The 12,199-nt window shown below is 45.7% G+C and overlaps 1 protein-coding gene across 6 annotated transcripts; it reads left to right on the plus strand.

The window, feature by feature from the left end:
- The first annotated feature begins 910 nt into the window (after positions 1-910).
- On the plus strand, positions 911-11,702 carry PRELID3B (PRELI domain containing 3B). 6 transcript variants are annotated; one of them, XM_077187331.1, is made up of 6 exons: positions 911-1,068; positions 1,675-1,843; positions 2,189-2,278; positions 2,646-2,716; positions 3,473-3,575; positions 9,939-11,689. In XM_077187331.1, the coding sequence occupies exons 1-6, from the start codon at positions 1,037-1,039 to the stop codon at positions 10,164-10,166; spliced, it is 693 nt and encodes a 230-aa protein (XP_077043446.1). In that variant the 5' UTR covers positions 911-1,036; the 3' UTR covers positions 10,167-11,689. The 6 variants fall into 6 exon arrangements, with proteins under 6 accessions (XP_077043446.1, XP_077043447.1, XP_077043448.1 ...); XM_077187332.1 differs by lacking the exon at positions 9,939-11,689 and adding an exon at positions 9,317-9,932; XM_077187333.1 differs by lacking the exon at positions 9,939-11,689 and adding an exon at positions 6,232-6,855.
- Positions 11,703-12,199: the final 497 nt, after the last annotated feature.

Here is a 12,199-nt window from a genome sequence, read left to right on the forward strand (position 1 = left end):
GTGAGCGCTCCCAGCCTGGCTGGGGTTCCTGGCACGGCCGGCGGTGTCAGCTCCGTGTGATCCGATCAGTTTCGGGGAAGGTTCCCCTGTGCTTTTCCACTGAGGCTATTTCTGTGCGGTGAGGGGCGCACAGAGGTCACTCGGTGTCTGTGCACGAAGCGCTGCCGCTGTTTGTCACCAACACCGCTCGCTCCGAGCCACGGCACTCCGGCACTGACGGGAGGGTGAGCACGAAGCGCTCGATGGCGCCGAGCGTGGCCCGTGGCTGTGTGGGTGCGTCTGGGGCCGTGCCGAGCCTGGCCCGTGGCTCTGTGGCCGCGTTTGGGGCCGCGCCCGCTGCTTTACGAGCGCCGTCAGCGCCGCTGCTCCATCCCCATGACCGGAGGCGCTCGGCAGCAGCCCCAGCGCTGCGGGTTATGAAACCCTTACGAAACCTCTTACAAAACCCGCCGGGCCGGGCCGGGCCGGGCCGGGCCGCGCCGCCGCTCGCGTGACGTCACACCCGCCTGCGCGCCCCCTGCCGGCACAGTGCGGGAACGGCCGTGCTGTGACGTCATCGGCCACCTGCGGCCGTGCTGTGACGTCATCGGGCACACGCAGCCCCGGCACCGCCGCGCCTGGGTAAGGGGCGAGGGGCAGCAGGGTCGGGCTGGGCCGTGCGAACCTCGGCCTGACCGCAGCGCGGCTCACAGCCGCACCCGCCCGTCTTTGCGCGATGGGCGGCAACATGGAGCCGGCGGTGCCACGCCCGGGGGCGCCCTTCACGCCCAGCCCAGCCCAGCCCTGCCCAGGCCGAGCCGGGCCGGGGGTCACGGGCGGCGCCCGGGGCCGCCCCAACCTCACCCCGAATGTCCCCGGCCGGGCACGGCCCCGGTCACGCGGGACGCGCCCCGTGACGTCAGCGCGGCGCCGCGCGGCGATTGGCGGGCGCTGTCCGCGCAGGCGCGCGCCGCCGGCGGCAGAGCCGGGCCCGCGGAGCCGAGCGGCGGCAGCGGCGGCTCCGGAGCGCTGCCGGGCTGGGAGCGGCCCCGCAGCCATGAAGATCTGGACCTCGGAGCACGTGTTCGAGTGAGTGCCGTGCCGTGCGGGGAGGCGGCGGGAGGCGGACAGGCCGGCCCCGAGAGCGGGGGGCTTTTTCCGGCGGGCCGGGGGCTGTGGGGCTGCACCGGGCCAGGGCCGCCCCCGGGCGCTCCGGGCCGCGGCCTCTCGGCTCCCCTGACCTTCCCCCGGGCTGGGGGAGGCTCCCGGGGCCGGTGCTCGGGGCTGCGGAAGCTCGGCAGGGGCTGAACCTTGCGGGGCCAGCGCGCTGCCGGCTCCGAGCGGCGTCCTTGTGCTGCCCCCGGCTCCCGAACACCGTGAGGGCCTGCCCGGTGCCGAGCGCTCCAGACTCCCGTGTTAAAATAATCTGAGGGAGAACTCGTTGGAGGGAAGTAGAAACTTTAATAAATCACTCCAGTATTATGAAAATTGGGATAAAGTGCAGTCTTTTGGCATTGTGTCACAGGGAAAAAAATCTTTTCCAGTTATAACAGAACCGGCACACCCAGTTAATCAGGTATGTTGTGTTTTCATGTGCGCTGCCCACTCAACGAAATAGAGGTTTTTCTTCAGGGAAGGACACAATCCTATTGCAAGCAGAGTGTGCAACTTGGTGTCCTGCTTGTGTTTGTGCAGTCACCCCTGGGAAACTGTGATGACAGCTGCCATGAGGAAATACCCCAACCCCATGAACCCCAGCGTGGTGGGCGTCGATGTCCTGGACAGGCACGTGGATCCCAGCGGGAAGCTGCACAGCCACCGGCTCCTGAGCACCGAGTGGGGAATCCCGGCCATTGTGAAATCGGTGGGTGTTGTGTCACAGGCCACAAAGGGACACCGCAGGGAGGGGAAGCTCCTGAGCCAGCTGCTGTAATAGATGTGTATCATTTCACAACTAATGGTTTAAAAGTTTAATGGCTTAAGCATTAATGTATGGGGAAAGCTTAACAGTGACCCTACAGCCAAATCTGCACCTCAGGCTGCTTCCATCTGGAAAATGAGATCTACCTCAGCTGAATAGCTTTGTTTTAAGCTAAACCCTAACTGTGCTCTCTTGGTGTCTGTTCAATGCATAACCACTGCATTTAAAGGCATGAAGAATTGCAGTGGGTTGGTGGAATTGATGCCATCTCTGTTTGCCTGTCCCCAGCTCATTGGTACCTGCAGGACAAGGACGTATGTGCAGGAGCACTCTGTTGTTGACCCTGTGAAAAAAACAATGGAGCTTAAATCCTGTAATGTAAGTAGTTGTGTTTGTGCCTCTCAAATGGAACACACCTTGTACTTATGAAAAGGAAAATCATCTTGAAAATAACTTGAGAATTGCGTTGGAATAGTACAAGTTAAAGGTTTAAGTAACGTGGTTAGAGTTGATCAGTTCTGGTTTTCAGGAAAGAGCTGCTTGGCTTTTGGATCTTGTCACTGCTGAAGCTGTGAACACACTGATGAGCAGGAGGAGGTTTGGGGGAGGGGGTGGTGTTAAGAAAAAATGTTTTAAAGCCTCTTGGTGTAGGTGCACTGTGACTGTTTCCTAATCACATGACATTTTGCTCTCTGTAGTATTCTGTTATTTGTATTAAAGGGTAATCCTGTCCTGTGTTCTGCAGATTTCATTTACAAACCTCGTGTCAGTCGATGAGAGGCTCGTCTATAAACCACACCCTCAGGAACCACACAAGTGAGTACCTCCCTGCTCTGAGATTGACTGGATTTTGCTTTGAAAATGTCCCTGGTTTCCCTTGATCAGAAGATGAGGGTTACATGGCTTTTATTTACAGGAAATTGTCTAAACCAGGATTCAATGGACTGTCACTTCATGCAGTGACATTGGTTCTGCTGAGCCCTGGGAGACTTTGTGTCATTCTGTGCTGGAGTCCAGTCCAGTCTAGTTCAGGGTGTGAATTTGTGTACATCTGCAGTTTTCAGCTCCTTGTTCCACACTGATAATGCCTTTAGCCTCTAATTCTAGAGGTTTGTGTTTTGGTGGTTGCTTGGTGTTTTAACTTAGAGCTTAGTGAATCTGTGCTGCTGGAAGTGGTGACAATTCTGAAAGATTGTTCTAGGGATTCTAACATGGGAGTTCTTTCTGTCAGGATAGTCAGAAATGTTCAATCCCTGTTGTTGAAGGGGATGTTTTAATACTTTTCCCAGTATACAGTAACTCCAGATCTGCTGTTTCCACTCTTAACATCCTTCTGCTAAAGATGGAAATGGCTGAGAGACACAAAGGGAGCCTTGGACTTGCCAGGCACCCTTGGGCTTAATTTTAGAGGTAGAAGCATAAAGCAGTTACACAGCGTGGCAGTGGGTTGTGTTCAGGGGGCAAGAAGTTCTGTGTTACAGAGCAAAGCTGATGAGGGAATGTACTTGTGGGGGAGGAGGGGGTTTCTCTTTTAAACTGCTCAGAGTAATTCAGTTTCCTGCTCTGTTTCAGAACCATTCTGACACAAGAAGCAATAATATCTGTAAAAGGTGTCAGTCTCAGCAGTTACCTAGAAGGGCTAATGGCAAACACAATTTCCTCCAATGCTAAAAAAGTAAGTATGGCCTTTGTGTGAAATGTGTGATCACTGGCTAAATGTCAAAGGGAATAAAGATCTCTGGTTTACTTTTTGGCTTTGTCAGCAATCTTAGAAAGGAGCCACATGGTTCTGCTGCCTTTACTGCAGACACTGAATGCTCAGCATGCTGAACTTACTCTCGTTTTCCTCTTGTGAATGGAGATAAGATAAATTGTTATTGGCAAAGCTCTCTGAATCTTCACTGGAGAAAACATCTTCAAGCAGTGTGACACTGTCATTCTTTTGCTGCCCTCTTGATGCCATCTGTTCATTTTTGCTGTCAGAAAGGATCTACATTCATACAGAATGTATGAACAGTCATGTGGGAGCAATGGAGCAGTATTTTAGCAGGGTCTGTCCTCTGGCAGTCCAGAGATACCTTGAGTTCAGCCTCGAGAATGATAAAGCAGGCTGGATAAAAAGTCTTTTGTGGATCATAATGTGAAAACTGCTGATATAAGGAATTGTTGTCCTGAAATCAAAGGCAGAACATATTCAGCTGTACTGCAGTTATTGAAATAACATCAGAGGCATGTACTTCTGTTCCTTCCTCTTTCAACTACTGTGACTTCAGTCATTTTCAGTAAGAATTTAACTGATTGACTTATTCACTAAGATTTATACACCAATAAACTTTCCTTTAACTGCAGGGCCGTGAAGCATTGGAATGGGTAATTAAAAGACTGAATGCTGAAATTGAAGAGTTGGCAGCTTCAGCAAGAGGAACCATGAGGAATTCGATGGCAGCAGCAGCATTTGTAGAGAAATGATAATAGTTCTTAGAATCACTAATGAGGCTAAACAACCTGCAGCTTCTCTCCAGGCCTGGATACATGCATCCTTTGTTATTTAAAGGATGTGTGTATGAGGCACGTTATAAATTTAATTTGGAGAGAAGCTGGATTTTTCCCAAGGCTGAGGCTCAAAGGCTGTTTAATATATTGGGTCAGCTGGACCGATGAAGAAATAAATTTAAGTGTAGTTCCTGTATTTACATGAACACTAACTTATAATGTTTGCAGATATGAAATAGCCTCATTTAGTGCTGAGGCTGCATATGGTGGAGGACACTGGCATGTTAGGCTAACTTTTATTTTTTGTGTGACTTATGGACTACCTCTTTTGGGACCAAGCCCAAAATTAAGCAGAATGGTTGTTCCAGCATTGTTCTTTTTGTTGATTTTTGACAGTTGTGTGATACAACTTGGTTTAACAGAAAGCTTATTACTTGATGCTTGAAATATAAAAGAATGTACAAAATATTTTTTGATAACCTTTTTAACTTGACTGGTTGAACTAACACGGTACTCAAGTTGTTTTTCAGGCACTATAGGTAAAACATCAAAGTGTCTCTTACCTACCTACCAAGATCTAAATCCTGCTCCTAAATGCAACATCAATGAGCTGGGCATGCAGTACCTTAAAGTCAAATTTTATCTTAAACTTCTGCCACAAGTATCTCCATTTCTAAAAGCCCATTATGTAAAGGTACGATAAGCACAGAGCCTTAAAATCTTGTAAGCTGCTACAGTAGTAGGTGTTCACTTCAAAGAACCAATTAAAGACTAAAAAACCCTTGTGAAGGTGGCTGAGGAGATACCTGAACATAAAAGGAAATAATATTTAACAATATACTGTTAAGTTGATCAGAAATAAGCTGCCCCATCCAGTGGCTGTTGTGTTGTGTTCACTTTAACCTGAGTTCTGAGTTGCAGTTCCCTTCACCCTTTGAGCTGATTTGACCCAGTCAAGGCCCTGTGCATTCTCAGGGGTTTCTCTTGGTGGTTCCTGGTGCTGTCACAGTCACTCCCTGAGGAAGGGAAAGGTCAGCCCTTGGCACGTGCTGGGCTGAGCCACTGCAGGCTCTGCTGGGCACTTCAGGGTGAGCAGGAAAAGGCAAAGGCACAGCCCAGAAGGAGCTGATGTGGTATTTTGGTGCCCAAGGCTTTTCCTGGAATTTTGTTTCTAAGCTTACAAGTGATTTCAAGGCTCTTGTAGCCCTTATGAACGGTAATGTCACCCTGCCCAGCATATTTGATTTTGCATGCCATTTCTGTTAGATCAAATTGCTTACAGAGCTTATTTTAACAAACAAGAACACTTCCATAAGGTGTGTGCTGGGGGAAGAAAACAGGAATATAGATATATAACTTTTAAAAATTAACTATTCTAAACAGAATATTTTTCTAAACAGAAATGGCTTGAGACTACCTTACTAATTTAAGTCATTGAGGTTTGCCATACTTTTACAGGAGATTATTACAACTGAAATAACATTTCAATTTTAAAAGTGTATGTGAAACTTTTGCAAAACTGTACCATCATTTCTGATGAAAATGCTTAGCTTGAAATTCATTTTATATGTTTGCTCAGTCATTAGCATCGTTTGATATTCTAAAGTCAGTTTTTTCATTTCCAAATTTTTCTGCACTAGGGACTGCATAGTAGAACTCACAGTTTGGCCTTGCACTGAAAAAAACCTTCCTGTTTAATTTCTACAGGCATTCAACAACTTCTTGAAAGATAATAAATTTCTTTCTTCTATTTTATTTATATGCCTGCATTCTCATTCTGTCAGAGTATGGCTTTCTGTATGTGGTCCTTTTTAAATAAAATTTTGTTTCAATTCTAGCTAATTCCTGAAACTTTCTGATCTATTTGTGTTTTAGAACTATGAGGTGAGTAATCTAAAATGAGAGGGCTGAAGGTGAAGAAATCCCTGCAGTGAGTGGCTGTTTTTGAGATGCATATCCTAAAATGCACATTCACAGCTTGCTGTGGAGCATCCATGCTGTGGGAAGATTGTCACGGGCTGGGAGCTGTGTTCAGCTTTGCTGCAGCCACTGTGGGCTGCTGTGGGTGGGTGCAGCTCCAGGGGACAGGGGCAGGGCAGGGAGGCTCTGGGGCTGAAGGAATGGAGGAAATGGGGAGGAGAAAGCAGCTACAGCTGGAGGAACAGAACTGAAGGGCCAGGAGGAAAGAATTTTAAAAAAGGGGAAATGGATGCAGGAAGTGGAGGGGCAGAGGTGGAGGAATGTGATGTGAGCAGATCAGTGCTGAGGGCTCTGATGGATCCCTGCCCAGCAATGGGCACCAGCCCCTGTTCAGCCACAGCTCTGAACCACAAGTGCCAGCCAAGGGTTTGCTTCAAAAAAAACCAGAAAAATTGTAACCAGCATTTCCTGCAACATTGCTGATCTGTCTCTTGTGGTCTGTACTTGCATTTATATTTCCAATAAATGTCAAACATAGTAAACACGAGCCCCCACTGTGTGATAACTGCACCATTTCCAATCTCCTGGCCCTGGCAGCACTGGGTCAAAGGGAAGGCCAGGAGCCTGCTGAGGTTCACATTTATGGAAGAACTGAAGAGTGCTGCTGAAGAGCTCATGTGGAAGCAGTGAGTCACTTCAGAATCCTTCCATTTCTTAAGGTGGAGGTTGTTCTTTCACTTGCCTCAGGATCTGTTAATTTCTATCCTAAATAACTCCATAGCTGTGCTTTACCTGTTGCTGTAGAACTGAATTATTCTAAAGCTAAGGCTACATGTTACAACCAAGCTGAACTCATTGCTTTCCTTAGGAGGACCATGGGCACCAGCTGTGGACAAAATACCTTACATCATGATGCTATTTTGTCATAACCACATTTTAAAAGTAACACAAGTCATTAACCACATGAAAAGAGGAAGTAATACACAAAATTTTTGAAACTTGACTGTACCTGAATTCTCCTCTGCGGATCCTGGGTCCTCCTCAGGCCATTTATGCCAGATCGTGTAGAATGGACAGCTGAGACCTGGCTGACAATGCAAAATTATTTCTACTTTGAATCCAGGTGTCCAGAAGTTGAAAATTTACATCTTCATCAAGTAACCTTCAAAATACTGTCCTGTCATAGAAAACAGCACAGAACTGAATCTCCCTCTCAAGATTGGAGCTGATTCCAGTCAGGTGTTTGCTGGCACTGTGTGCAGGGCTGTGCTCAGACAGGAGATTTAGCAGGGTGCTGGTGACTGGATTGTCATCAGCATGGCATCATTCCCAGGGGCTGTGCAGCAGATTAGGGTCAGAGCAGAGGGAACAGCAGAGCTTTACCAGCACAGCCCAGAATGGCTTACCCAGGCAGAGAAAGGAGGTAAATCCACAGCTACCCAAGGTAGGAAACATTATTACTGACCTCTACATTTTGTACAAAGGTGACCGTAATTCCACATTTCTTGACAGTGTTATTTCATAGGAGAAAGTGCAGTAACTTCATTATTTTAAATTAAGACAGAAAGAACTCAGTGAAGAGATGATGGAATTTATAGACTGTTGGACACTGGCTTTTTATTGTATTGTAATTTGCCTTTTTTAATTTTTTTTTCTCCCCTGTAAAATACATTTGAGAAAACTTTGAGATTAAAGGTAGTCACAAAGTTGAATTGCTTTTAGATAGCAAGGGATTTTTTTAAGGGGTTAATTACTTTTATGTTGTATTAACAATACAGGGCAGCAAGCAAACTTGTCATTTCATCATAAATAATGCATGTTTGGAAAAAGTAATTTATTTTGCCTTTTGATCTATAAAGATTGTACTCTAGAAATAATTGCAACCATGTTGCAACAGCTCTTAAATTACAGCAGCATTATCTGTAAGTGTTAAATATATTCAGGAACCTTTGGGGGTCTTATCAATGGTACATAAGCAGCTCTGTTTTTAGCGTGGCAATTTTTGCATTGTGCTAAATCCCCACGATTGTGATGTTTGCACAGTGAGGGCCCCTCCAGCTCAGTGGCTGCTCTGCAGACACCTGCCTCAGTCAAGAGGTGACCTGGGGGGGAGTTGCACCCGTGGTGATTAAGTTAAATCCATTACACACTCATCTGCACGTGGGTTGTGTAAGAACAGGGGCAAAGCTGGGGTGTGTTCACTGCAGCCTCCTGGACCTTGCACCTCTTGTCCATAAAATGTGGCTGTGATGAGGGAAGAGCTTTTTGTGCTCCCTGTGCTGTTCTGGAGAGGCAGCCACGGGTCTGAGTGCTCTGAGCTTTGCAGCACGGGCTGGAGATGAGAGAAGGCAGCTGTGGATCAGCCTCTTGATCTACTCACACTATAATTAGATGCACCTTTTTGAACTGAAATTTAAGCTGTTCTGTTCCCTTTTTAATCATGTCTGCCTTCTACCACAACTTCTCTTTATGATATTTTTATTAACAATTAAAAACTAACACAAATAAAAGATTATTGTTACTATACAGGTTTTCTATCCAGAGGTATGAAAAAAGGTAACAAAATAAGACCTCTTTTTATCTGATAACAGTTAGAACTGCTGTTGCTGGAATGTGTATTTCTCAGACACAGAATCAGTTTAGCACAGTATTAGCTTCCAAAACCAAATCCTGCACATACTACACAGAAAAACAAATCTGGTTGAGCAAGGACAGACATGCCAGGAGAGAAGACAGAAGACTGTCTGCAAGTGTACATGTGATGCTGTACTGGTGCCCTGGAAAGGCACAATGTTCTCAATAATTCTGTGGGCTCCTATTACTGAGCTTTTCTGCACCAAAAGAGAAACTACTGAGACTAAGAGTTTGAATCATTAAAAAAAAAAAAAAAGGGGGGGGGGGGGGTAATGCTGTCTTTTTGTTTTGATGTGATGATAGAGATCTTTTGTTTAAAATGCTCCTGATTTAACACCCATCATGTTGGGGATTTATTTGGCTTTTCAGTGTCATCTCTTCAACCTACCTGGACCTACTTGGTCTCACTCTTTTGGCCTCCCTGGACCCCTCCAGTGCCAAGACTTTAGCCTCCTTGGAACTCTTTAAAATCCCCTTTTCAGATTCATTGGATTTATCCAGTCTGAGCTCTTCATCCTCTGTGGAATTCTCCAGTCTCACTTCTTCATCCTCTCTGGACCTTTCAAGTCTCACATCCTCATTCTCCTCAGACTTCTCCAGCACCTCCTCTTCAATTTCCTTAGAGCTCTCCAGTCTCACCTCTTCAGACTCCTGGGAGCGCTCCAGTTTCTCCTCTTCAGTGTCCCTGGACCTATCAAGTCCCACTTCATCAGGCTCCCTGGATCAGTCTGGTGACAGCTCCTCAATCTCTTTAGATCTCTCCAGTGTCACCTCTCTATCCACAGATTTCTCCAGCCCTACTTCTTCACTCTCCCTCGACCTCTCCAGTCTCACTTCTTCGTCCTCCACAGATGTTTCCAGTCACAGCTCCTCAGCTTCCCTGGACTTTTCCTGTACAATCCCTCCATGCTCCCCAGGTGTGTCTGAGTACAGCTCCTCCACCTCGTCGGAATCTCTAGACCTGACCGATTTGAACTATTTCATGTTTCAGCGCTCCTCTGGGTTATCTTCATCAGCTCCTGAGGACGTTCCCAGCCTCATCTCTGCACCTTTCCTGGATGTCTCCAGCCTCACCTTCCAGGATGCTTCTCCCCTCAGTCCCTCAGTTTCTCTGGACATGTCCAACCTGACGTCCTTGGTTCCCCCAGACCTGTCCACGCTGACGTTCCTGGATGTTGCGAATCGCGCTGCGGCGGCTTCCCTGGACCTGTGCATCTAACCCTGCCCGCCCTCCCCTTCTCCCTGCAACCTCCCCCTGTCCTGCCACACTTCTCTCCTTCCTCTGCTCTCTCCTTTCTTCTCCTGCTGAAAACTCCTACCTGAGCAAAGTTTAGGGCTTTACAAAATGTCTCCTGGCATCTAAACTGGGCATGAAAACAGGTCGTGCAAATCTGTAACGGTGCCTTGGAACAGCTGCATAAACATCAATATTTATTCTGGAATTTTTGTAGAGCACAGTTTCTGTCACTGATTGATACCCACTCATGGCTGGTACCTCTCCCAAAGGCTTGGCTTTTTCAGTTCATGCTGGATTTTTATCTATCAAGACCAACAAATAGTAAATAGAGTTAAATGTGTAAGTAATTGCATCCAGGTTGTGTATCTCCATTATGGATTTGTATCTGAGTTAATTTCAAAGAATTGCAGGCAGAGGCACACAGAGAGAGAAAATGTGGTGGGAAAAGAAGATTGTAGAGCAAAAACTCAGGTGAGAAGTGGGTTAGGGAGAGGAGCCAGAGAAGCCGTGGGGCAGGAATAGAGGGGCATCTAGCTGGGAAAAAGTGTCCAACTCTACTGGCATGATTTTTCTCTGCCAAGCCATCTGTGGGGCCTGGGCTGCCCAGGAGGCTTAAAATAATCTTAGTGCTAATTATTTTACCTATCAAATCATCAGATGTTCCCATTAAAGAAGTGTTTGCATGTAACATCCCCTTTCTCAATATATGTAAGTACTGCATTACTTGTCTTGTATCAAATATGCTGCTTAAGTAGCACAGAGGGGCTTCCCAAAATCTTTGGTGCTCTCTTGTATATTTTTGTTATCATTGTTATGACTGGGGCTTCGAAACCAAATATATTTCCTTTCAATGTCACTGGCACCTTTCTGTGTTAAAAGTGCAGAAACATGTTTGTCATAACAAATATTTTTTAATTCATTTAATTTCTGCAAAGTGGAAAGCTTTGCTCCAATATGCCACGTCTGTCACAAAATTAAAATATGTTTCACACAAAAATAAAGTAGAAAACAAATGTATGAAGTAAGAATTGTTTTCTGCCTCATTTACACTACTGATTTCTTTAAAATTAAGTAGGAACAATTGCAATATGTGTATTTAAGAAATTAATCCAAAATTCTATAGGAGCAGAGTTGTTTAGCAGTTAAAAAAATACAGATCACTAGTCCAGATCTCACTGGTGTATGCTGGACACAGACTGACATATCTGGTGAACAATTGTTCTTCTTGTTCTGGTGGCTCTTCCCTGACATTATCATGTGGGTTGTTAATTGCAAAGGTTCTGGACTAAATGAGATCTCTAATAAAGCTGAAAATTACTCTGTGCTTTAAAAATGGTTTGACTTTGGATGAAAGGAAATAAAGGAGAACAAGACACAAGCGCAAAGATTTGTTTAAAAGCCAGTATTTAATCTCCTTAAGTATTTTGTATTAATTATTTAAACGGCCATTAGGTTAGGACCAAATTTCTCACCTATCAAAAATTATTTGAATCTTCTAATAGCTTTTTGCTTATTATATCTGGGAAATTGACTATTTTTTTCTTTGTGTCAATAGCTTCTAGTTTGCTATGTTGTCCTTTATGGGTTTGTTTAGAGGAAATTATTGAATTTCAGGTGTTTGTATCAACATCCAAAGGAAGCCCATGGCAAGGCACTGTGTCCCATGAGACAGAACTGTCACAGCCTGGCCACACACAGATCAAAATTAAAACACTCTTTAAAAAACATCACTGGCTCCATATGCTTGTAAAATGGTTTTCTTTTTAATATGTCATCTAGAAAAAAAAAAAGGAAGCAATGGTACAGAGGGGTAAGAACAGATTTAGGTGCAAAAGACGCCCATTTAACTTGCTCGGATTCTTCGATTACAACAGGATTTCTGTGGAAGGAGTTAATGTGTAACTAACACAGGGCTCTATAACCAGCCACGAGCCTCACAGAAAACTTGGACTTTAACTTACGTTCTTTAGGTATTTGACATCTCGTGTATTTCTGGCAAATGACCAGCACCGAAC

Source organism: Agelaius phoeniceus, chromosome 17 (genome assembly GCF_051311805.1).
Source record: "Agelaius phoeniceus isolate bAgePho1 chromosome 17, bAgePho1.hap1, whole genome shotgun sequence".
NCBI classification, from domain to species: domain Eukaryota; kingdom Metazoa; phylum Chordata; class Aves; order Passeriformes; family Icteridae; genus Agelaius; species Agelaius phoeniceus.

Bases quoted from the DNA above. Each gene is read 5' to 3' on its own strand.
- PRELID3B (XM_077187331.1), top strand. From the start codon at position 1,037: ATGAAGATCTGGACCTCGGAGCACGTGTTCGA. The intron at 1,069-1,674 runs GTGAGTGCCGTG...GTGTTTGTGCAG, and splicing joins ACCTCGGAGCACGTGTTCGA to TCACCCCTGGGAAACTGTGA. The intron at 1,844-2,188 runs GTGGGTGTTGTG...GCCTGTCCCCAG, and splicing joins TCCCGGCCATTGTGAAATCG to CTCATTGGTACCTGCAGGAC.